This window comes from Sitophilus oryzae, unplaced genomic scaffold (assembly GCF_002938485.1).
Source record: "Sitophilus oryzae breed Bouriz unplaced genomic scaffold, Soryzae_2.0 scaffold_1494_pilon_pilon, whole genome shotgun sequence".
In the NCBI taxonomy this organism is placed as follows: domain Eukaryota; kingdom Metazoa; phylum Arthropoda; class Insecta; order Coleoptera; family Curculionidae; genus Sitophilus; species Sitophilus oryzae.
In genome coordinates this window covers 5,625,196-5,653,148 of record NW_022146163.1, presented here as the reverse complement: position 1 = coordinate 5,653,148, position 27,953 = coordinate 5,625,196, and the positions used below count along the sequence as shown (strand labels likewise).

The window sequence follows — 27,953 nt, the reverse complement described above, 5'->3', positions numbered from 1 at the left end:
CGCTATACTACAGGGTCCGGCAATAGTGCGTCAGGCATCTGTAGCTCCTAGAATAAAAAATTTGGGAATTTTGTTTTTAAGTGTAAACATAAAGTATGTATGATGATGTATTTCAGGAAAATATTTTAACTTCTATAGGGTGGCTCAAAAAAGTGTGAGTGGATCGGGAGGATTTGTTTTAAATGGAACACCCTGTATATTATTACATCTTTGGCTTTCTTTCAGATCGCTTTACATAATCCTAAGGCATGAGTAAATATATTTCGATTAGTTTCAGATATATTAAAAAATAAATCAAAAATATAGTGTTGCAACGTCGGACGGGACATAGGAAATCCCATGTAAATTTTAATGGGGTCAATTATTGGCTTCCCTAATTATTTTAGAGAATAATTTTATTTAAGTTTATTGAAGAGCACTAAAACCCACATTCAAAAGAATAACTTTAGATATTTTTGATTAGCTCAACGAGTTTACGAGTTATCGCCGATTTCTTTTTAAATATTTCTCCTTTCTTATGGCCCTGTATTTACTTATGAGCACCAGTCAAGGTAAAAGATAACTGTCAAATGAAGTTGTCATTTCAGAAATTTACCGATTTAGTGCTTTATCATTATTGAAAACTCATTCCTACATCGGAAATCTTAAAGATGTATTTATAAATTCAAATTAATATGAATTAAAGTAAAATAAAGTAATCAATTACAAGGTTAATTATAGTATTATTACAATATTCAATAACTTATTATTAAAGCAAACTATACTACAGGGTCAAACTATACTAATTTTTTAGCTGATCTTTCCATCGTTCTCTTCCACGCACAATAAAACTTCCAAGTCGGTATCATTTCTTGCATCTTCTCTTTATTCCTGCCTTGCTTGACATCTGCAGTTATTTATTAGGGTACCTTTGGTCTCAAATCTCTGGATATTCCTTGCGATTGTAGATTTTCCAGGTATCGGTCTATTCGGATACAGAGCAGCAAACATGTCCGACACCTTTGATAACTATTTCTTTGATAATACCATTTAATCATCAATACTTTTTCTTCGGTAGTGTAATTCATGGCTAATATTTTCGATGTAGGTATGAGTTTTTAATAATAATAATAAAGCACTAAATAGATAAATTTCTGAAATGACAACTTCATTTGACAGTTATCTTTTACCTTGACTGGTGCTCATAAGTAAATACGGGGCCATAAGAAAGGAGAAATAGTTAAAAAGAAATCGGCGATAACTCGTAAACGGGCTAATCAAAAATATCTAAAGTTATTCTTTTGAATGTGGGTTTTAGTGCTCTTCAATAAACCTAAATAGATTTCCTATGTCCCGCTCGACGATGCAACACCCGGTATATTTTTCAACCCTTCTTAAAAAAATATTAAAAATACAAGAAAAGTCTTGATATGAAAACTATATTAGGTATTTACTTTAGATGGTCTGTTCTTACTGCTATAAATATGATAATCGTAAAAAATTTTGAATTATTCTAAATACAAAAAAATGTAATTTTTTTAATTCTCCATCTATTCAAAAAATAATATACAGGGTGTTCCATTTAAAAAAAAATTATTTTATATTTTAGAAAGTTTCCCATAGAATTTTGAACATCCTGTATGATTTACGATTACCTTATTTACAGCAAAGTAAATACGGACCATCTAAAGTAAATACTTAATATTATTTTTATTTTAGGACAGTTCTTGCATTTCTAATAATTTTTTTAAGAAAGGCTAAAAAATATATATTATTTTTTTATTAATATCTCTGAAAGTATCCAAATATATTTACTAGTATTTTAGTATTATGTAAAGTGATCTGAAAAGAAGCCAAAAATGCAATAATATACAGGGTGTTCCGTTTAAAAAAAATCATCTCGATCCACTCACACTATTTTGAGCCACTTCTAGAAGTTAAAATATTTTCCTGTATTACATCCTAGTATATACTTTAGGTTTGTACTTAAACAAAGTTCCCAAATTTTTTATTCTAGGAGCTGCAGATGTCCGACACACTATTGCCGGACAGATGCAAAATAATAACTGTTTATAATATATTTATAATTAATTGTATTTTTTATTTAATAAATAGACCTTATTCTAATGTGTGGTTGATTTAATCTAAATAGAGAACCTGGAACTTAAGCGACCCTAGCCAAAAACCCAAAGCTAGGTCGCAACAATATGCCATAAGCAAAGAGCAATATGGAAGGTTTAGTCTCCAAGAATTGTTTTTTCTTAATACGTACCCTATGTTTTCCAGCATCTTTGGGCGTGAAATGGATCCTGTAGTGGAACCCGTGGCTGTCCACCTTCTCAACATGACAATGAACTGACCGTTTATCATGTACAATATCCGCAAACACTTCTCCGGGCACCCCAACATTTCTACAGTCCAGCTCTATGCTGTGAGGAACCAATGGTAGAGCTCCTTCAAGTCCGGACACTCGTACACCGTTGGGGTCAAATACGGAACAGGTGAAGGGACCACCCTAGAACATGAAAATATAGAAGATATCTAAAGAATAGTATTATAAAATATGCAGCTACAGCCATAGTTGAAGTAACTGAGTATATGTACAAGGTGTCCCAAATTCGAGTATCATTATCGGAATCTCAGAAATTACAATAAGATAAAAGGAATTATAGAAGAGTTGCGCAATTTTATGATGAATTAAACTTGATTTTCATGCATCCGTTGTCCGACGATACGTTGATACGATATTAATTTCATTGGTTGTATTTAAAGGCTTCGATTGGTTAACCGTTTCTAACCAACCGAGGTCTTTAAATTCAACCAATAAAATTAATATATCGTATCATCGTATCGTCGGACAACGGATGCATGAAAATCAAGCTTTATCCGAATACTTCCAAAGATATTCGAAAAAAGAAGAGATATTATAAAATTATTTTTAATTTTTCTGGGTTTATTTGAAGAGAAGTTTTTATAATAGTTGCCACTTCATTGTTACTTTTTACTCTTTATAAGATAGTTCAATTGAAGATACCATCGTCAACTTAACTTTTTTAAATACGAACATGGATTTCTATTTCCTTTTTAAAAGACTATAATTTTATACTAATATCTAAATTATTTAGATTACCAACAAAATTAAAAAACTTCTAATATTAGAACTTATGGAGCAGTTGCTTGGTACACCAAACTAGAGCAACGTACAGCAAAGCAAAACCGGTGCAAAGTACAGAGACTGGCATGTATCTGCATCACAGGTGCCATGAGAACATGTCCAACAGCAGTAATGGAGGTCATTCTAGACCTAATACCACTGTATATTGTTGTTGGTAGTTATGCCAATGCAACAATGATTAGAATGGTCATTGACGGAAACAGTACTGGGAGAATTTTCAGGTCAAGGACTTGGAACACCCTCAAAAAGAAAATTCAACTTTTGAGAAACACCTCTCTGTAGTATTGAGTACTAAAAAGGATTGGAAGGAAAAAACGCTTACTCAGCATGTAAAAGACCATACCATAACGTGGTATGATGATGCTTCAAAAACCACAGCAGGGACAGAGATAGGAGTATTTAGGCCGAAAACTCAATACTCCCAACCTAATGGGCACCTACCCCAGTATCCTTCAGGCAGAAATTAAAAAAGAAGATATCGAAAGATGCGTACAATTTATCTTAAATAGGAACTATCGAAAACAGGAAATTACCATACTATACGATAGTCAAGCAGCACTAAACGCGTTCAACTCAGTAACCATCAATTCGAAGTTGGTCAAAGAATGCCTAGAGAAGCTCAACAAATTAGGCAAAGAAAATAAAGTCCTCCTACTCTGGGTGGCTGCTCACCAAGGGATAGAAGGCAATGAAAAAGCAAATGATCTAACTAGAAAAGAGAAAAAATCAAAGATTTTCCTTGGTTTCTAACAGGACACTGCCTCCTCAACGAACATCGCAGTAGGCTGAAGCTGAGAAACAACGGCGAATGCAGATTATGTGGGGAAAATAGGGAAACACCAGAACACCTTATCACTGAGTGCGCCGAGACGACGACCATTCGTGCCATGAACTTTGGTACGGCTGATGTCGAGGATAGAAAGAGATGGCCTCTGTGGAGCCGTCTCCAGATAGTGGCTTTGATAAAGCCCTGAGACTGTATGATGAGTTATAGCTCGTTATAACTCAAGAAAGGGAAACACACAATAGATCTTTAAGGTCGCGGTGATTAACTCCCCAGCTAAACATTCTACATTCTACGACATTAGAACTTATATTCTGAAAAATTATTTTATGGGTAAATGGGACCTGTTATACTAAATAAAATTTTCATTGCTACACATTACTGAATATATTCCAGAAAAAATAATACAGTCTTTAACACGGACCAGCTTAATAAATAAATCAATAAAATTAATTTAGTAAAATATTATATTAGATTTATTGGATTTTAAATGTTGACAGCTAGACTGTAATATTTTTCCTTCACTGTCAATATCCCAAACAATCCCGATTCATAAATTACCTAGTAATATACCGTATAATAAAAAAAAACAAAAAAAACGGCGTCCAGTTGACTTGGAAATGACGATCGATGACATTCCTTATATAATTTTACATATAAAATGACAGAGATTTTCATTTCTTCGCAATCGCTGACGTCGTTTTTTTTTTCGATCATATATTGTAGTTATCAAAAGGTTTTATTGTCAAGTATACTTCAGACGTTGGGAGAATGTCAGTTCTAATCGGAAATTACATTAAAATTTTACTATCAAAGCCTAAACTTTTTGATCATTCTGTATATTATACCTGTATTTGTTTTCCTTGATAAGTGATTTCTATCCGCCATTCTCCGGGTTCATCCGGTTTGAAGGTGGCACTATTAGTGCCATCTATCGTGGTCAACGGACAATCTAACGGTCTACCTGTAGGACTATAGGCAGTTACTAGAATATCTTCCCTCTTAGGAGCACCTAAAGAACACAAAAGGATCAGACAAAATACTTGGTTACGAAAAGTTATTGTGTAACTGTTAATCAATCTCTTCACAAATATATCTATCAGTTTATTACCTGTTGCATTCACCAACACCTGTACCAGTGAACCCAGTGCGCAAGGTGCCATTCCAGGTGGAGCTACTTCAACCAATGGTGGCAGGACTCGGAAATAGTGTCCAGCAAGTACTTCCTCTCCTTCGTATTTGACCACCAGCTCGTGCATGCCAATCTTAGATGGCACGAAGGATCCTCTGCCCTTGCTCAGGTGCTTGTCCAGGTAAGTTTTATTATCGGGACCTCGGATTTCTACCGAAAGTTTGGAGTAAGATAGTTCGGAGTCCAATAAAGTTATTTGATAGTGAGTCTAAAAAGAACACAAAAGAAATAATTAGTATTGTATTAAATTTGTATTATGTATTGGTGAACTAACTATATTTGGAATCAAAAAGTTACCTTTGAATAAAAAGATTAAAGGAGTACATATTGTTTAGGGTTCAGAACCGGAATTCCCGGTTCTTTCGTGACATCAAAGAACCGCTACTCGAAATTATTAATTCCCGGTTTTAAAATTTTCGGGACTTGGTAATAATAACTAAAAACATATTTTTTGTTACGTGCGAAAGACTTTATTTGATGCTTTCTAGCGGTGGAAATCAAACTCTTCTAAATAAGTAATGATTCTATCTCTTACTGTTCTTACTTCTGAAATTATTTTGAAGTTTCTATAATGTTCTTTTATATTTTTTTTTTCTGTTATGTTTTTATTAATATTGCACAAGACAAGAATTCTTGTCTTGAAATTCAATTTCTTGTCTTGTCTTGAAATTCAAGACAAGAAATTCTTGTCTTGCAGATTTCTTGAATGGCAAAGTCTTGTCTTGTCTTGCAAGACTCTTTAAATTTCTTGTGTTGAAAAATTTTACATTCTAACAAAAAGGTAATAATATTTCTATATTTTCTTTCATAGACAGCGTCGTATACAAAATCTAATACGAAAAAATGAACAACAACGATGCTAATTTTAGCAAAAAAATCTTAACGGACCGCAAACGAACTACGTCAACGCGCCCATTTGACGAAACAGGAGCCATTGCCAAATAAAAGCTAATAAGAATATGGAAAGGTCATGCTAGAGTATACTATTTGCGCTATTTGATACTACTTTTTGTTCGCAGGGCAATTTCGTGCATGAAAAGTAGTACCAAATAGTGCAAATAGCGTGCTCCACGAACCCACCTTTAGTTTCAACTACCGTTAGTTTTTTTAAAATACCATTATACCATATAATTTTGTCTGTAATACCAATTACCAATATACGGTTTGTTGCCTCAACTTTATTTCATTTTAATTCAAAAACACTGGCTATAATAGAAAAAAAATGAACACTGGTCAATATTAATGCCGGGTTTATACAACATTTGCATAAGTCGAAATCATAACCACAGTCTTAATCATCGTCATCATCACAACGCAATTTAAATGTGCGTTTATAGAACATTTTTATAATCATAATTTTTATATCAGTGAAGTTGGGTAACATAATTAAAGGCTATGTTCATGGTAGATGTCAACAGGTTTATAGAAGTGGATAGTTTAACTTTTATGATTATGACTAGGATTGTGATTACGACTATGTAAATGTTGTATAAACCCGGCATAACTTGCGCAAAGACCTAATTATCACATAAAAAATGTATAATTTCTAACTTTCAAGAAATCTTGAATTCAAGAAATCTTGCAAGACTCTTGAAATTTCTTGCATATCAAAGTCTTGTCTTGTCTTGTCTTGAAATTCAAGACAAGAAATTTTGAAAGTCTTATCTTGAATTTCTTGCAAGAGTCTTGGTCTTGCAAGACTTTTTCAAGACTCTTGTGCAACACTAGTTTTTATAGGCATTTGCATCTTTAATTGAAAATGTTAAGTTTTTTTCTAATTTAGTTAAGTTGGTTTCGAGGTTGGTTGATGTTGTTTGATGTAATTGTTAAGCTCCCTATGTGTTTCCTTTTTTTTTTTCGCTTCCTTTCATTGTTCGTGTTTATGTTTACTTTCTCATGACTTAATAATTTGATATTATTTTCATTTGAAACTCAATTTTTCATCGGTTTTACTTTTGAGAACCATCCCTTGCTTGCTAATTGACGAACTCCACAATCGTTGAACGAAAATATTTTAGTACATATATTTTAGTAGGTTCTGGTAACTCTAATTAATACTACCAATTAGGGTTCAGACCTTTTTGGCCATCACAGAACCGGGCCTCGGTAACAATAATTAAAAACTTTTTTGTTATGTGAGAAACTCCTTTGATACTTTCTAGCGGTCGAAATCAAACTCTTCTAAATAAGTAATGATACTATTTCTTATTGTTTTTGCTTCTTTTCTCTTTTGAAGTTCCTATAATATTTATTATGATATGTTTTAATAGATATTTGCATTTTTAGTTCAATATTTTAGAGCTTTTATCTCAAATTCAGTTAAGTTGGTTTATGTTGGTTGATGTGAAATTTAAGTTACCTCTGCTTTTTTCTTTACTTGTGTTCATGTTAATTTTTTCTTAACTGACTACTTAATAATTTGATATTATTTTTATCAAAAATCTCAATTTTTTATCCATTTTACTTTGAAAAACCATCCCTTGCTTTCTGATTGATGAATTGCACCATTATTGAACAAAAATTAGTCAGTGCCGAAACTACCGAAAAAAAACGGGAGATCCCGATTCTTAAGAGGCGCTATAACGAAATTCCCGGTTCCGAAAAACAACTTCGGTTCCGGAAACCCTAATATTGTTATCCATATATTTATAAGTCCCGTTCAAGTACTCAAAACAAGTTACAAAAATGTATTGGATAAAAATCAATTATATAGCAATCCGTACGTCGATTTTGTTGTCACCGGTAATTTTGATTACGGTACCTAATTTTATGTCAATTTAAAATATTCTATAATTTTTTAAAAACAGAAATAATTAAAATTTAGACGACTTACGGTATTATTTGAGAGACACTCAAAAATATTGACACTTTATATGTTTACCATACGCACGAACAAAAACATTTAAAAAATAAATGGTTTCTTACACAAAAGGATGTACGAAAATCGAATACTAATTATTAATAACAATGCAACATATGCGTAATAGGTATAGTTTATGATTATAGCTTGGCTTTATCTAACCACCTGGGGTTATCATGATAATATGGGGCCACGAAAAGTAAAGGTACCTATTAACATTTTTGTAAAACTATAATGCTGAAACTGAATTTAATTTATTCAAAAATAAAATAGAATTTTAACTAAAATACTTGGTTTGTACTTTGCGATGATCAACCTTAGTTTGTAACTAGCAGAATGGTATGAAAACTAATAAGAAATTGAAAAAATTAAAAGTGGTTTCCAGAGAAGAAAATTAGGAAGAAATAGAAAATAAAAGGAAATAGAAAGAGAGGAAAGAAAATTGATTATTATAATTGATGCAGTTATAAATCTCTTCGCTACAGACAAAACCACGACTCTAGGAGCGCGACGGCTGGAGCGAACACGTCGCGGTCGAGATCGCGCGACACTACGTACTTACCTTACCCGTTCCAGTTACTACTGTTCGCGACCGATGAAATCTCGACACTAAGAGCGCGACAGCTGGAGCCAAACACGTCGCTATGTGGTTACTCCGGTTCGAGCTAACTCCAAGAACGATTATAAATAATTTATTTGCATTACAGTTGAGGGTTGGAACCTTTGGTGTTACACAGCAAAATAAAAACACTAAATCACCACAATACACCAAAACACTTTTACTTTTACACTGGACGCGCGTTTCGCTAACCATGTTAGCAGCATCAGCAAATGATTATAAACTAAAGTACAATCTACAAGTTGAGCGTTTATATACTCGCTCAGTGGGCACCGAGTGGGCGTGGCAAAATCTAGCCAACCCAAGGCAAAATCTACCAACAAGTTGATAAATTAATTAGAAAACGTAGGTATAGGTTAATGATTTCTGAAAATTCGACTTTTCAAGTGGAGAAAGATACGTCTAAATATTTTTCGATACCGTTTGATAGAGAGTTAGCCCGTGGTCTAAAAGGAATTTTTAAGAATGTCAATTATAAACTTGTGTATAGTGCTAATAATAAATTACAACAATTATTAGGTAATCAAAAGATAAAACACCTCCACTGGAAAGGTCGGGTATTTATGAAATTTCTTGTAAAGATTGTAATCAGAAATATGTTGGGCAAACTAGAAGATCAATATTAAGTAGATTTAAAGAACATTTAGCTCAGATAAGATATGGTAGACCGGATAAATCTTGCGTTGCCGAACATATTGTTGATAATGAACATTGTATAGATCTTAATAATTTAAAATTAATTAAACAAGCCTCAAATTAGAGGCAATTAGATGCATATGAAAGCATCAGAATTAATAAATGTAAAGATGGTATGAACAGAGTCAACGGTCCAATTCCTTCAAGTTCCTACTACTCTAGTGGCGGAAATCTAACTGTTACGCTCAGTTGGCTATGACTCGGTTGGCTAGATTTTGCCACGCCCACTCGGTGCCCACTGAGCGAGTATATAAACGCTCAACTTGTAGATTGTACTTTAGTTTATAATCATCTGCTGATGATGCTAACATGGTTAGCGAAACGCGCGTCCAGTGTAAAAGTAAAAGTGTTTTGGTGTATTTTGGTGATTTAGTGTTTTTTTTTATTATTTGCATATTATAAATAATGTATAGTTTCGTCGTTATTATGATCGTCGTTTTCCAGTAACAGGTTCCTGATTCGTTGTGCAGCGCGACACGACGTTACAAAAAAATACCGCTCTAAAATCGCGTTACTCAAATACCGACACAATAATATCACTAATAACTACACCCTAAATGCATAATTTCAATTAAAGGCAATATGACACTTACCGGTTCACCCACTCTTCCTGAGGTAGAGTTTAATGTCACGTTAATTAAATCGTGCAATGGCGGCCTTTCCGGAATCCATTGGAAGTGAGCAGCGTAAGCCATCACTCCCAAATGCTCGACGTTCTTGTCCGCCATATCTTTGGCTGAAAGTACTGGCTGAACCCCTAAAAATTTGGTTCAATAATAGTTAGTGATTCATCTGTTATGATATGCGTTTAAAAATTATATTATGTACAAAACCTCTTAATACAAGGTGGTCCGAACTGTGTTCCGGAAACTTCGGCAGCATATTCTGCAGATAAAAATAAGTAAAAAAGTTCGTATATAAATGTGTGCCCTAAAATCAGGGTTCGCAAAACTACATGTTACTTTGAAAAACTACATAAACTACATTACATGTAGTTAATGTAGTTTATGTAGAGGGTGTAGTTTATGTAACCTATGTATGTAACTTTCAAATATCAAAGGTTTGAGGTGAGGTTATAATAAGTTGAAGCTTTAAAAACACATAATATATTTAAGAAAACAGAAGAAATATGGCTTTAAATATCATATTTACATCATATTATCTCTTTTGCACCTCATACAAAGGAAAATTATTCATAAAATCAATACATAGTTTATTAACGTAGTTTTCATGTAGTTAATGAACGGGAAAAGACGTAGTTTTTGAAGAAAAACTACACGTAGTTAATCAGGTAAATTACGTCTTAATTAACTACTTCCGAACCCTGCCTAAAATGCTTAGGAGATACAGAATTTTCATTTTTATTTCAAAAAATTTTTTCCTAATCATTTATGAAGTAACATCAATATTTGGATGAAAATTGGTGTGTGGGAGTTTTTTTACTTGAGAAATTTGATTTTGGTGTCAATATCTACTTGGGGGCGCCACGTACATATTTTTTAACTGGTTTGTAGAGTACTCTAACTTAATAACTTTTCGTCCGTACCTGGTACCTGTATAAAACTACTGAGTAAGAAAATATACATTTACGACGTTTTTTTAGGTATAAAAGGTGTCTTGGTAAAAATCGCTACGAGTAATGGTTCTCGAGATATTTGGAATCTAAATTATCAATACCTGTCAACATTGACATAAATAAAACATGTTATTAGACTGACATCATAAATTTCAAATGTTTTTGTTTTTGTTTTGTTTCCAAAAGTTCAACAGAAACTGTTTTATCATCATTTTTTCGAAGAAAATTTATGATTAATTTAAAAAATATATTTTTTTTCAAATTTATTATTTTAGTCAAATAACTATTTACTCAACGTGTTTATTTTTTGTCAATAATGACATGTATTGACTATTTCCAATCTAATTATCTTGAGAACGGTTGCTCGTAGCGATTTTTACCAAGGGACATTTTTTACGTAAAAAGTCACGGAAATGTATATTTTTCGCTCAGTAGTTTTATACACGTTCGGAAGAAAAGTTATTACTCTTCAAAACAGTTAAAACACATGTAGGTGGCGCCCTCTACAAATAGTTGTAAATAAAAATAACATATTTAGTTTATTTTTGAGAAACTGGTGGTATGTTTATAGGAACTTTTTGTTATATTTTTACCTGTAGAATTATCCACCGAAATTAGATACACTGTTATTTTTACACTCTGTATATTAGAGTGAGCCAAAAAACTAACGTATTGAATTTATGGGTTAAAATGGACCTAATAACCGAGAAAAAAATATCCCCGGAAGGCAGGATTTTTATCTCATTTTTAAAAGGTGTCGGTGAAGATTCAAAGTTTTTCCATTAAATGAACCATAACTTTGAAACGGTTTACGATAAAAAAATTACATTGCGGATTCTTGTAGAGCATAAAATTTACTAAAAAATCTATGTGAGAGTAATTTTTTTCAATTCAATAACTTGTATATTTGAAAGCTTTGAAAAGTGAAAAAAATCAAAATATGCAGTTTTAGTGTTTATTGATTAAACATTTTCATATTTGGCAGAAAAGAAATAGATTACTCTCAGATAGATTTTTTAAAAAATGTCTGTACCTATGTGGCGGATTCATTTATCCAAAAAAATCCTTTATGGGTATTTCGCCACTGCACTGCAAGAAAAATCTACAAAATAAAATAGTTATTTTTTGTAAACACTTCTGCGTTAAACCTAAACGGACGCTGCTTGTCAGAAGTTGTGTTTACAGTTATAAAAATTTGCCTAACAAAGAAAAAAATGCTAACTATTTACTCAACGTGCTTATTTTTTGTCAATAATGACATGTATTGACTATTTCCAATCTAATGACTATCCACCCTATTTTATTGGCAAAACATAAAACGAAATACAAACCCCAAATCATAGACACAATGATAACAATACACAATATATACAACTTACAATTCCATACATACGAGGCGTTTGGGAAAAAATAAGAAAGATAGGAAAACAATATAACATACGAACATCTTTCAAAACACAAAATGCACTTCACACAAAAGATCCATTTTATCACAGACTAAACCAATAAATACAGAACAACAAACAAAAAATGTAATATACCAAATACCCTGTGAATGCGATAAATTTTACATTGGTGAAACATCTAGACCCTTAAATGTTAGAATTAAAGAACATAAAGATTATTTAAGAAAGGGAGATTTTCACAAATCTAAGATTTGTCAGCATTCATGGGACACAGGGAACAGAATAAATTTTAATAACGCCACAATTATAATGAAAGAAGCGATAGCCTCTAAAAGAAAAATAAAAGAGGCTTTTTTAATTCTATCTAATAAAAATAAATGTATTCGTCATGCATCTGTAGATGTTAGTAATGTATGGCAACCGCTTCTTTGATTTTAAAGAACATAACATAAATAAACATAACATGCGTAAAATTTAAAAATAATCATACAGAAAGTTTGGGGCTTTTTGGTTTTACCTTATTAAGTAATTGTTATCGGGTAATAATTGTTAATTTTGAAGTTTAACTTGATATAATGTCATTTTAACAGAACGTCAACGGTTTCTTGTAGACGTATCTGTTTTAAAAAAAGTAAAGTATTCTCGAATAGTTGAATTTAAATAATTCAAATAGTTTTTTTCGTTATTCTTTGTATTTTTCTTTTGCTTCCGACGACGGAAAGAGATAAACTTTCCGAAACGTTAAGCGTTTTTTTCTTTGTTAGGCAAATTTTGATATCTGTAAACATAACTTCTGACAAGCAGTGTCCGTTTAGATTTAACGCAGAGATGTTTACAAAAAATAACTATTTTATTTTGTAGATTTTCTTGCAGTGCAGTGGCGAAATACCCATAAAGGATTTTTTTGGAGAGATGAATCCGCCACATTAGGTATAGACATTTTTTATTACCTACCTAATCTTTTTCCTGCTGCAATAGCTTGATTTTGATTCTGTTCCCAATAAGCAGGGTCGCTCCTCATTTTTTCAGGAGCTGTAGCTGATCCCCCTAATGATCTGATTATTTCGCTAATTACTTTACCATCATTCCAGTCACTCTGAAGCAGAGAAAAATAAATCTTAGTACACTAACAAGATATATTCTTCATAAAACTTGGTTTTAATTTAAAAGAAAAATTATAATTTACACTGAAAATAAGTTTACATACCGTAAAGTTTTGTACTGGCCTCTCAAGTCTGGAATTTACCCATCTGAGCGTAGCGTGAAATCCCGGTGATCCAGGTTTCATGAAGTAGGAGAGATACGTCATACCCGATAGTTCGTCTAGCCAAGGTGAGGCTAAATATTCCGGCTCCAAGACAGCTGGAATGGAGAGTTCTTTCTGGGCAATGTCCATGGCACGTCGACAGTTTTCTATTGCATTGCCCTTATCTAAAAAAAGAAAATGTCTTTAATTTGAAATTTTGTAAAGATAATGACAAAAAAATGTTATATTTCAAGAATGACAACTCGCAGCAAAAATCTAGTTACACCACTGAATTTTACATGAAAAACTCTATAGGTCTCTATGTCCAACAGCAGCAGTGGAGGTCATCCTAGACCTAACACCACTGCATATTGTCGTCGGTATTTATGCCAATGCGACAATGATTAGATTCGTCATTAACGGAAACAGTACTGGGAGAAATTTCAGGTCAGGCGCTTGGAACACCCTCAAAAAGAAAATTTCACTTCTCCAACTCCCAGTGGATGACATACCAAGAATTTACAACTTTGAGAAACACCTCATTGTAGTACTGAGTAATAAAAAGGAATGAACGGAAGAAACGTTTGCTCAGCATGTAAAAGACCATACCATAACGTGGTATACTGATGCTGGGACAGGGATAGGAGTATTTAGGCCGAAAACTAAATACTCCGAATCAATGGGCCCCTACCCCAGCATCCTTCAGGCAGAAATCTACGCTATCGAAAGATGCGTACAATTTATCTTAGATAGGAACTATCGAAAACAGGAAATAGCCATCTTATCCGATAGTCAAGCAGCACTAAACACGATCAACTCAGTAACCATCAATTCGAAGTCGGTTAAAGAAAATGCCTAGAGAAGCTGAACAAATTAGACAAAGAAAATAAAGTCCTCCTATTCTGGGTGCCTACTCACCAAGGGATAGTAGGCAATAAAAAAGTAAATATCTAACTATAAAAGGAGCGAACACTTCACTAATTGGACCAGAACCGTTCTGTTTCCCAAGCGAGAACCAACTGAAAGCGGAACTGAAGAACCTGGAAGACTCCATCTGTAATCTGGAATGGGTGTCCTCCAACGGTCTAAGACACTCGAAAAAGTTCCTCACAACTTACGACCGAGAAAAATGAAAGATTTTCCTTGATTTAAGTAAAAACAATCTTCGGATTGTTACGGGGTTTCTAACAGGTCACTGTCTCCTCAACGAACACCTCAGTAGGGTGAAGCTGAAAAACAACGGCGAATGCAGATTCTGTGGGGAAAATGGAGAAACACCAGAACACCTTATCACTGAGTGCGCCGAGACGGCAACCGTTCGGGCCATGAACTTTGGTACGGCTGATGTCGAGGAAGGAGGGCTGGCCTTTGTAGAACCGTCTCAGATAATGGCTTTTTTGTTAAACCCCTGAGACTGTATGATGAGTTATAAGTCGTCATGACTCAAGAAAGGGGAACACACAATAGATCTGTAAGGTCGCGGTAACTCCCCTCCTAAACATTCTACATTCTACATTCTATGGGTCTTTAGAGCATCTCTAGATTCGTAAAAAAAGTAGTACAGTAATGCAAAAACCTCTCTTCCTGGTATATCAAAATTGTAGTGAATTCAATACATAACTGTTGTTAATCAGTACACCAAATGCATCTTAGCTGTGCGTTCTACCCTTGTATTTAACTTTCTTACCTAATCTTCTCCAATGAGGAAACAGTCCTGGTCGACAATAATCCACCAGCGCAGACAACAATACTCCAGAATTCCAATCTGTGGTAAGATTGGAAACTCTGCACTCCGGGAGAACAGCTTGTAACCAGGCCAACATCAACTTTCTAGGTGGGAATTTCGATCTACCTATCTGGTAGCGGACAATAAGTGACCAGATGAGTCCGAGAATTAGTTTGAGATTCCCGTTCACGATATCTACATTTCCTGCAAAAAAAACAAAAAAAATTAAAACAAATCATAGTTAAAACCTTTGGTCAAAACTAACATAACTACATAAACGAATAAGTAAAGCTAAATCGAAAAATGCGAACGAAATAAATCTCGTGAGTTTTTTTAGGGGGCCTTTTTTATGATTCATCGCCATCACGGTTTTTCTACCGAGCAGCAAAGGGCAAGGCACCACCTACCTGCTGAGTCTTATCCAGGCTCAGAACTCCAACGTTAGGATATCGAGTTGGCGAGTCATCTCGAGAGAGGAGGGTCATGGTCAGGTCTTCACAATAGGAATTGACCTCAAATCCAAGAAGGCAATAGAGAAAGAGGGATATATCCTCTATTATAGATACGGGGCAACACCGGTATCAGGTCTAAGGAGAAACCAAGTTTAAGAGGTGGAGAAAATGGGGACAGATCCTCCAGCCTCCACCTCACGGGTACCTCAGCCGGAGGCAAGCTCCTCGACTGTGAAGGGCACGGAGGGCTAAATCCCAACCGTGGAGGGTGTATACCGTTGTAGATGGTAGTCTACTCCTCGTAGGATGAACAATTGGTGTCAGAGGAGGGTGGGAAATACCCTATCCTCCCTACAACAGGAAGATCCTTATATTTGATGAGTTCTAGACTGTATGATGAATTAAAACTCAAGAAAAGGGAACACAATAGATCTTTAAGGCCGCGGTGATTAACCCCCATCCATTCATTCTACATCCTACGTTTACAAAAAATAACTTTTTTATAAGACAAAGATTTTTAAAGATATATAACATATAGACAGTATTTCAACTGCTGTAGTCTAAGTAGCAAAAGGATCCCACGACACCATTTTTATAATAAAATCTGTCTAAATATTGAAATTACAAGTTAAGAGTATATACGCGCTCAATTTTGTAGATATTAGTTTAGTTTTAATCATCTGCTGATGATGCTAACATGGTTAGCGAAGCACGCGTCCAGTGCAAAAGTAAAAGTGTTTTTCTTTTAATTTTTCTTTTAATCTGTTTTATTTTATCTATAAATATTGTGTTCTCGATATTTTTATCCATTGTTTCAAATATTTAGTTTCCATTTTCAGTATCAAAACAATGGAAAAGTAAAAGTGTTTTGGTGTATTGTGGTGATTTCGTGTTTTATTTTGCTGTTGTAACACCAAAGGTTCCCCAACCAAAAAAACCCTAACTGTAACAATACAATATTTGCTTCAAATTTGAAACATTGTTTATAGGTATTAACAGACTTTACTGAAGTTTCAAAAAATACCAAGAAATCAACAAATCGGTTCAAAATACAATTCGATATAATGTGTTAATGCATGACGTTACTTAATTATTCCTGTGTATTGTAAAAGTGATTTCATGGTAAATAAGAAAACCGGTGCGTGATTCCAACGAAAGCGTTTTTATTATCAATAGAGTTCCCACATCGCTAGAACAATTTATCAACTTTTACGTTATTTGAATAATGAAACGCTTTTTAATTCAATTTTAGAAAAAATCCCATTTTAAATACCATAAAAATGTGTATTATCTCTACTTATATAGATACGCAAATTTGATTTATACAGGGTGACCCAGGCTGAGCGTGCATTAGAAGTTTCTAGAGAACACAATATCTAGATCGGAGATTTTTTGCACATCATTGTTTTACAACAAGATCTATCGATTAAAAATATTTTCAATATGGCGGCACTTCCGGAGATACCGGAAGTTGACAGCAACTTTCTTATTTTAAATGGGCGTCCCTATTTGTTATTACATACTTCAATTCTTTGTAAAATTCTATGAATATTGATGTTAAACACTCTATACCTAACATTAACCGTTTTTAAGAAAAAAAATATTTAAAATTTTTGGACGAAAAAAATATCTGTCAAAAAAATTTGTATAGCCTAAAAGTCAAATTTAGTGATTACCACAGCTACTGTGGCATAAAGAGAAGACATCTAGCTATCTATTTCAAGAATTAAATTGTTCAAATGTCATATCATAATGGCGGTAGCTGTCATGAAATTGAGCGATTCAAAAGTTATCATAAACCATTTTCAAATGGAAACCCACTTTTTTATTTCACAAGTGAAAAGGTTTTTCAATTCGTTATTTTTTAACTATTCATGTTCCTGTACCAAAAAGAAATCGTTTTTAAGTTATTTAAGATTTAGTTTAAAAACGTATATTTTTCTTGATTTTTCTAGTTTCCTTTGACATTAAGAGTCAAACAGTCAGACAATTTATTTCCATCTGTCAGAAAACGAATTACTTGAATTTCCTATATTGTAAATACTGCCTGCTTAAGAATTTACACAGTGTATTTATAAACATATATCTCGTATTTTCGCTCTTTAATGATATTACACATTGCTCAAATGTTCTCCTCTTAAGATAAAGTAGATTCTAGATTTGAGATTTGAATTGAACTCGCTATTATATTGTAAAATTATAGTAAGACCATCTAGATAATATAGCCAATTATTTATTTATTTTTTAACTGAATATCTACAAAATGCAGTTCTCGTTAGTTTAAAAAAAATTAACATTCAAAAAATGACACTCTCACAGTTAATAAGAAAAAATAACAGCTAAAATTATTATAATTATTGAAAAAAGGAGATGTTTAACCATGTCAAGTATTCGATGTGGTCTTTCAACAATATGAAACTTATTTTAAAGCCAGGTTTATTCCGTGACATCAATTCTAATTTTAGATTTTTACATATATCGAGACCAGAACGTTTCTTTCTTTAAGTGCAGTTTTATTCAATTAATTTTAATTCATTTAACTGTTCTTTAACCACTTATTTAAAAAAAAATAATTAATAAACAATGCTTGTAATTTTACAGAACAGCCAAAAAATATTTAAATTAATAATTCATAATTCATTTTAATTTATATTGGTGAAGCTTAAGTCATTATTATTGCTAACTATGAGGTAAACAAATGACATTATACAGTTCTTAATAATTATTGAATAAATGAATAAGTAATGTCTTTATAACTTTATACTATAGCTAAAACAACTAACTATTAAGATGGAGCTGTTGGGTTTCTCTAAAGGTTCTATAAATTTGTCAGCAGTGTAATTTTTTACAACTAAATTATTTACTTTGTTTTCTAAAAAAAATCTGAGGCGTTAAGTTGCCAAACCCGTCTTATCCCAAAAACGTTGTTTCGAGATAATATGCAAAAAATGTTTTAGCAAATATTTTAAGCGTTATTTTACAAAAAAGGTGTCCATTGAGTGGAGTCATTGACTTGTATCTCGTTTTTCTAGAAATAAAAATTAATATTTAATTTTTAAAGAGAAAAAAAAACAAAAATAATTCGGACAAGGTGGCATGATGCATATTGGGAGTTTTGATACAAGATATTTGCAACCTAACTTGGAGTTATTAGGTATGCTATTTTACTAAAATTAGAAAATGATTTTTAAGGTTGTACCAGAGAAGATTAGATGTAGCCCTAGAGGAAGTGAAAGCCTGTAACGATGTAGAACTAGAGTATACCAACCTAAAAACCCTAATTAAAAAAGTAGCTTTCGAAGTTTTAGGTGAACAGAACATGCAGAAAAAAAAGATGAACCAGCTTGGATAACTGACAACATAAAGGCCTTAATCAATGACAAACAAAAATTCTATCAAAGATGGCTCTCAGACCGAACAGATACTAACTGGAGTCATTACAAGCAAAAAAATAGAGAGGTACGAGCCGCCATTAAGGTAGGAAAAACAGATATTTGGGAAAGAAGGTGCCAGCAAGTGGAAAGCCTAATCGGGGGCGCACGGAGTACGAGGTATGGAGAACAATCCGACAAATGAAAACCAATCAAACGGACAAGCTCTTGAATAGAATGGATATAGAAAAATGGCGCAACTACTATGCAGAATTACTGACAGAAAACCGACCAGAATTCCGAGCAGTAGAAGATGAGAACAACCTTGCAGGCACTTTAATGATAAGCAAAAGAGAAGTACATCAAAGTTTCAAAAGAATGAAAAATGGACGGTCACCAGGTCCTGGTAATATTGTAGCCGAATTGTTAAAGTGTGGAACCCAAAGACTACGCTGGCGTCTGGCAGAGCTATTTAACCAATGCTGCCTGCAAAGTAAACTACCCCGAGAATGGCGAGTGGCTCACATAGTGTCCATCTTTAAAAAGGGAAATCGTAACGACCCCACTTGTTATAGAGGCCTAAGCATTAACAGTTCGGTCAACAGACTTTTTGGAAAGGTGTTACAGGGTAGGCTCAGGGACAGTATTGGTGACAAAATCTCGGAAGACCAAAGCGGATTCACACCGGGGAAATCTTGCACAAATAACCTTTTTGTCCTGCAGCAGGTGATGGAAAAAAAGATAGCAGTAGATCAAGAAGTCCATCTAGCATTTATTGATTTGGAGAAAGCGTACGACTCTATTCCCCGCAGCAAGATATGGGAAGTATTGAATATCTTAGAAGTAGATAGACCTTTGCTTAAGATAATAAAATAGCTATATAAAGAAAATGAATCGTACGTTAAGATAGGACACAGGCTATCTAATCCAATTAACACCACAAAAGGGTTGCGACAAGGATGCAGCTTATCTCCTCTGATCTTCAACGCTTACGTCGAATTAGCCCTTAGGGAATGGAAGACGAAATATCAAGGTATGGGAATACCCATTGGGGACAACACACTATTTACCCTGAGCTTTGCAGACGATCAGGTCGTGATTGCGCAGGACTCATACGATCTAGAGTTCATGACTAAGAGGCTTTATCAAGTATACAACAAATGGGGACTTCAGGTTAGTCTAAAGAAGACCGAATACTTAGCTGTCAATTCCAACACTTGTTTTGAAGTCTTCATTAATGATAACGTCCAGATTCAACAAGTAGACAAATTTAAATACCTGGGTGCTACTATCAACAACGAGGGTTTGGGCAAAGAAGAAATACAAACCCGAATTCAGAAGAGCAAACAAGTTATTGGATGTCTTAACAGCCTCTGGTGGGACCGAAACTTATCTGCAACAACTAAAAGAGACTTGGAAGAACATTGGTGGAGTCAGTTCTTTGCTATGGTTCAGAGCTGTGGACTCTGAGTGCAGACGCGAAGCGCAAAATCCAAGTTGTTGAAATGGACTACCTTAGAAGAAGTGCAGGTATATCTAGGATGGAAAAAAAGACAAACATCGAGGTCAGGCGTATCATGAATGCATCGGAGGAGACAGTACTGGATCGAATCGAAAAATCCAGCTTAAAATGGTTTGGACATGTTCTGCGTATGCCGGAGAACAAAAAGAGTTTTTCAATGGGCTCCCCAGGGCAGAAGAAAGAGAGGTAGACCTAGAAAATCCTGGAACGGAACGGTTACGGAAGCAATGGAAGCTCGTAACCTAGAAGCTGATGACGCTCTAAATCGAGATGTGTGGCGTAGGGTAACGGGAAGGCAGCAATAGGCTATAGTTGGAAATGAGTATTAAATGCTTAAACCAAATCCCGTTTATATATAGAAAAGGATTTTAAATGGATAAAACGCCAGTAGTAATATTATACATGTGTAAAAAGCCTATGACTAAATGGGGGATTTGGAACAATAATGACAATAAAAAGCAAATATAAGTGGATAAGACGAATTTTGTTTCAGTATCGTAATTTATAGTGAATTTTATATAGGAATAGGCGACTTTTGCTGCTATTAATATACCGGGGCGTCTCAAAAGTGGCTCACCCCTATAATTAGCCGACCATACCAATAGGTATGGTAGGCTATTAGGATCCACAAAAAAAAATTTTTTAATTTCACTCAAAATGAGTTATTTGGGTCATAAATGACCTAAATACAAAATATTTTCATGGTGTCTGTCTGTCTGTCCGTCTGTAACACGATAACTCAAAAACCGCTGAACCGACTTTAACCAAATTTGACACAAAAATACTGTGGCACCCGAAAATCTGGCTATTAGTTTTGGTGGGGTGGGGGGGTTGGTAAGGGGGTATGGGAGGGTTAAAAATTTTAAAAATCGTAACTCCAAAATTACAGTAGCTATGAAACGCGGTTTTCAAATTAAGATTAGGAATAATATTTGCAACAAAATTTGTAATAACATCAAAATCAGTCAAAGTCGCAGTTTTCGAGATATTAACATATTTTAGTATGGGCGGCTATACGAGCCTCCCGGCGCCAATTTTTTTTTTATTTTTTCAGATAAAAAACGAGGTTTGGTATGTTAGTATATGACATAAATTAGGATTGATTGACGTATTCATTTTTTTTCGGCCACTTCCTGTTTCACCGGAAATGACTACAACTTTTGATTTTTAAATTTCATCATCGGAATTTTTTACTTTATTCGATAGAAAATAACATTCTGAATAGAATGACAGATCATATGTCAACATTTGACATTTTCCCTTAAAACAAAATTGGATTTTAAATTACAATCTAGAAGGCCATGGCTGTGTTAAAAACACTAATTTTTAATCAAGGAGCTTTGGAAAGTAGATTTGATCATCTAATGTTTTTAGTGTCTTTTCCTAGCCTGTTAAAAGATGCACAAATTGAATTTTTAATAATATCTCAAATTTTTTTCAAATAAAACGAAGATGGGTCATTAGCATTTTTGGAAAAAGCATTTTTTAGGGAGAATTTGGTACCACACACTTGGTATTTCGAGTCAAATTGTTATTTTTGCAATTTCGAATAAAGCTTATGCGAAAATGTCAAAAGACATATGATATGTCATTCTATTCAGAGTGTCATTTTCTATCGAATAAAGTAACAAAATACGGAGGGTTCCATTTAAAAATCAAAAGTTGTAATCATTTCCGGTCATTCCTAATTTATGTCATATACTAACATACCAAATCTCGTTTTTTTATCTGAAAAAATCAAAAAGTTATACAGGCGAGCCACTTTCGAAACGCACCCGGTGTAGAATTCCATTTCCATTTTAACTTTGATCTGACCTTAGATATATGAAAATCCAAACAACTGAAGAAAAATATTAGGTTTAAATATTGCTAAGTGTTCTTTATCCTAAATATTACAAAGTAGTCATTTTCAAGTTTTAAAATTAGAATTAAATTTGAATGCAACATTTTTCCAAATTATTAGATGCTTCTTAGTTCCCTTTTTTCTCTCTCTTTTAAAGTTATTATTAACATGGCACTATTAGAACTTTAATGAGACAAAATTGTTCAAATAACTTGTGCTGAATCACATACATTATGATTCGTCGAGGCGAAAATAAAATAGATATTATTTGTTGACGCAATTTTCTACTATCCTATTTTAGTCAATTTAATCTACTTATGGCAAACATACTAAAAACGCATAATACAGATAAGGAGAATAAATGGATATATCTTTCTAATACAAGTTTTTATTATTGCAGCAAATTATAAATAAATCAGAACCATCTTTGGTTAGACCGCTTCTTACCTAATCGACTGTTGGAATCTCCGAGACTGTGTATAGTTTAAGAAATCGTTTAAGCGGCGCGCTTAGAATTCCATTACCCTTTTTACTTTATAGTACAGTCAATCTGGTACAAAAAAGGTCTAGACTCCTATTAAATTACCCCCACTCTCATACTTTGCCAGTCGTAAGTGGTCCATTGGAAAAGCTTAAATTCGAAAATTCGTATTCCCCCACCAAACGTTTTTGTGAAACTCCAAAAAAAATTTGAAGTCGATTTTCTGGCTGAACCGTACGTCCCACAGAAAATTTTATAGAACAAAAAATGAGGAGAATTAAATTCTCTACATCATCTCTAAGTAACAAATCTCTGGCCAAATCGCCAAAGTCACTCAAATGCAGTTCTTTTCAGTTTTTCGAGTGAAACCATTTTTTTTTACTGGCGCAAAGTTTTTGTAGAGAATTTAATTCTCTTCATTTTTTGTACCATAAAATGATACCCATTTGTACCATAAAATTGTACCATTTTCTGTGGGACCTACGGTTCAACCAGCAAATCGACTCCAAATTTTTTTTTAGTAGTTTCCAAAAATGTAATAATATACTGGGTATTTCTTTTAAAATAAGAAAGATGTTACCACTTTTCAAATAACGGACAACAGTGTAATGCTGAAAATATTTTAGAAAAATAGAAAAGCTGCCTTTATGTAAAAATTCAAATTTTCAAAAAAATTCTATCATCGGTTCTCCATAAACGTCTAACGTGCCATCATCGCCGTGAATCACCCTATATATATATTTTTATTGATTACTGATATTTTATAATATTACATATTATTTTCTATTCATAGTCTACAGTGGTTAGATGAGTAGCTATTAGTTCTCGCCACTATTTTTGATTTTGTCAACTTTATAATTATTTATTTTTGCCTTTGATTATTCATCTTATCAATCTTATGAAGACTAAGGAAAGAGTATATCAAAAATCTTAGGTCCACCGCGATGGGACTCAAATATGGCCGACTTCCGGTTTATCAGTGCCGTTCTAATTTTATTTAAAAAATGTAAAACTATGATGTAGGGTAGACTCAATAATTTTTTTTTATTTTACGTTTGTTATGTTGGTAGTTATTAAAATTGTTATAAAAACATATTATTATAATAAAAATAGATAAGTTTTAATAATTATTCATTAACACAAACATCCGATACGCTACTGAAGCAGGTAAGTCAAATTGTTCAAACGTATCTAAATTCTTTGACATCTAATCTTTGACAAGTAATAAATAAAAGCAAAAATGCAAGAAAAAATATATAATTAGTTAATTTAAGTGAATTTAAGTGAATTTAAGTGAATTTCATAAATGATCGGTTTACTACACGTATGTATCTTATACAGTCACTTACTAGCGAAAAGTTGTTCCATTATTTCACTCGATTTTTGCCGAGATCTACCGCACGCTACACAACCAACTATTTTAGAGTCTTTTTCGATAAATCACGGTAGTGTCACTGTTAATTTAAGTTCTGCCACAATTTCCATCTAGATTTACTACCTTTATACAACTATAAGTAGTAGAATAAATAATAAATAACATAAAATAAGCTCCGTAAAGACTGAGAAATCCACAAAATTTCAAATCAAATTCAAATGTGTCAAATGAATCGTCAAACAGAACTGTCAAGGATCCCCACCCTAGAGTCCTTTTTTCGCCCACCATGCATGAATACATGGATATCATTATGTTCCTTCCTTAGTCTTCTTATTCAAAGATTTTTGCTATAGAAAGACATATTATACAGGGTGTTTCAAAAAACATGTGCCATCTCTCGTTGGGAGATTCCTCACGTAAAAATAAGGTTTATTTTTCATATCAACATAGGTCCGATTCTGCTTTGTTTCGTAGCTACCAGTTGTTAAGTATTAGTAATTTTTCGATTTATTATAATTTTCTTACAAGTACTTTTAGTGATTCGAATGGAACTTTGAGGGTAAAAGTTATTATAAATGCGACATATTTTATACCTATAAAAGTGTACCTATAATACCTATAAAAGTGTCGACATATTCACTAGGGACGTGCATATGGGTTATCACGTTATCAATAGAATATTTCTCAAAAAAAAACATGTGCACCACTGACATTTTTTCTTTTGATATCAAAATTGTGTAAGCCGTTTAATGCCAATTAAAAGTTATCTCTTAATATTTTGTCGAATCCGGCCTCCTTGATAAGATAAACGCAATTTTATGAATCACAATTAATAAAATTAAATTAATAAATTATAAGCATTTTACCTAATTTATTATTAAATATTATTACTGTTAGTTATTATTACTATTAGTCCAACCTACAAGAATTTCAAATAAAAAAATAATGATATTTAAGATAATTAGAAAAAACCTAATTTTAAAAAGTTTTAACATCCTGTAACTCTAAAACTATGCATTTCCATACCTATGTTTTTAGAAACTTTTTTTCATATTTTTTGATGAGGAATCAATGAATACTTATTTAAACTATTCGCAAGTTAATGATAATAAAAATGTTTAAAGGTTGCTAATAGATTTGGATCAAGGCAAATTAATAAAATTGCGTTTATCTCATCAAGGAGGCCAAAATCGACAAAATATCAAGAGACAACTTTTAATCGGCATTACACTAGTTCGCTAACGAAAGAAAAAAAAGTGGCGTACATGCTTTTTTTAGAAAAAATATTCCAGTGATAACCCATATGCACGTCCCTGGTGAATATATCGACACTTTTTTAGCTTTAAAATATGTCGCGTTTCTAGTAACTTTTACCCTCAAAATTTCATTCAAACGCTAAAAGTGCTTAGAAGAAAATTATAATAAATCGAAAATTGTACACCCTGTAGCTACGAAACAAAGCAGAATCGGACCTATGTTGATATGAAAAGCAAATCTTATTTTTACGTGAGGAGTCTTCCCACGAGAGATGGCACATGTTTTTTGAAACACCCTGTATATTTTTTATATTATTATTATTATAAACTCTCAAATTTAATGCGTCTTCTTGAGAGAGAAAAAATTATTTAAATTTTTAATTTCGTGTGTGGTTACCTAGTTCAATATTCGATAAACCACGAGCCGCCACTGGCTTGAAAATATTTTACATTTTATGTATGCAAATTTAGATTTGACAATAGCATGAAATAAATTATCGCCAGATGCCACTTTCAAAGATGGTTTCCTGAGCACTTGCCGATTAAAACAAGAAAAAAAGATAGAATTTTATTATTTAGATTTAGATTCTACAAATTAATCTCTTGTAATTTATTTCAAAAATTAGCAGCCTTAATTTATTAATGAAGTAGTAGCTATTGTTAAGTCTATTAATAATAGACCAATCGATATATTCGTTATATATTTCACTGTGCCTACATGCTAATTAAAATTCAGAATTACCATATTCGTAGCCGGAAGACCTCAATTTATCTGGATTATTCTAATGTCGTGTGTTATATTATCAGTAATTTATTCCTAAAATTCGTTTATTAATATCTCTATTGCGTAATGATTTAGATTCATGGATAAGATGGGTTTATAATAGTAGGACAGCCCAAGATGCTAAAGTCTGGCTGACACCTCCCAAAAACGTTGTTTCGAGATAATATGCAGAAACTGTTGCAGCTAATTTTTGAAGCGTTATTTCACAAAAAACGTGTCCATTGAGTGGAATCATTGTTTTGTATCTTGTTTTCTTAGAAATAAAAATTAATCAATAATTTTTAAATTTAATTAATTAATTAATAATTTCTCTTTAAAAATTTAAAGAGAAAAACACAAAAATGATTTGGATAAGGCGGGTTTTGTTTGCAGTATGATGCATATTGCGGGGTTTGCTACAGCAAGATATTGATAATTTGGTTTATTAGATATGCTATTTTATTAAAATTGGGTAAGAATAAGACCTCAGTAGTAATATATTTGCGTAAAAAGCATCTGGTGTATCATTTGTGTATTTCAAGATTTTTCAAACTTGTAAAATCACTAAATTATTGATGCTTTTTTAACCTGGAAGTATTCTATAGCATATTTTCCCTCCAAGAATATTCGTACTAAAATATATTACATACATGTTTTGATATTGTACACTCAGATGCAAAAAAACTTAACGGAGAAATTTTTGGTAAAATTTAAAGTATTATATTTTTCTTATTTTTAGCCCTATTTTTATGAATTTTTTAGCAAGCTTATATTTTTTTTAACTTTAGTTTTTTATTAACTTTAGTATTTGGCCTATTATACAGGGTTAATTGAGGGGTTGCTTTTTTACCCTAACTTTAAAACACCCTGTGCAATAATTTCGTGTGTAAATTTTCCTAAAATATAATTTTACGGTCAGAACCATGTCTACTGAGCATTTTTTTTGGATTATGTCAATACATGCTTTGGTTAATTTTTAAGAGCGAAATAAACTTGCAACCAACAATTTGCAATTTTTTCAATTGTCACTTCTTTTTAAAGTTATTTTTCAGTATGACAAGCCGACTTCGGTGATTATTGTGAACTATATACTACTATGAACTGCCCATCATGTTCGACGTTTGGCTTGGTTGATGCTTGGCAGGAGGGTTAGAGGTCGCGAAGCGGTACCAGCTTCATTAAATGAACTTTGTTTGGTTCTTAAAGAAAAATGGGAAAGCAAAACACAATATGATCTATGCAGCCTCAATGACAGTATGAGCAGAGGTATACAGGCAGTTATAGGGTGGTTATAGCAGCCAAGGGAGGCATCACAAAGTATTAGGGTATATTTTACAATTTTTTTTTCTGTTGTATACTTGAATATTGCAGATGTTTTCTGTAATATCGTTAGTTCTGTTATCGTTATTAATGTTTATTAAAACCAGGACTGTATCGTTAGTAGTATCCAATGCAGCGTAATATGACGTTACGACAATACCAAAACCATCTCTTCATATTAAAAAATTACATCAAAGAATAATGATAACTGAAAAAATTGCAAATTGATCGCGATCTGTTCATTTCGCTCTTAAAAATTATCCAAAGCATGTATTGACATAAATTAAAAAACAAAATGTTTAAGATGAGTC

General features: G+C 32.9%; 1 protein-coding gene across 1 annotated transcript in view; it reads right to left on the bottom strand.

Moving 5' to 3' along the window:
• Positions 1-27,953, bottom strand: part of LOC115877612 (filamin-A-like) — a 58,283-nt gene that overhangs the window by 16,265 nt on the left and 14,065 nt on the right. The window contains exons 4-10 of the mRNA XM_030893858.1: positions 15,221-15,463; positions 13,495-13,718; positions 13,242-13,383; positions 9,899-10,062; positions 5,050-5,338; positions 4,787-4,950; positions 2,252-2,494 (exon numbers count right to left, since the gene is read on the bottom strand). Of these exons, the coding sequence (XP_030749718.1) occupies positions 2,252-2,494; positions 4,787-4,950; positions 5,050-5,338; positions 9,899-10,062; positions 13,242-13,383; positions 13,495-13,718; positions 15,221-15,463 (1,469 nt within the window). The remainder of the gene's footprint in view (positions 1-2,251; positions 2,495-4,786; positions 4,951-5,049; positions 5,339-9,898; positions 10,063-13,241; positions 13,384-13,494; positions 13,719-15,220; positions 15,464-27,953) is intronic.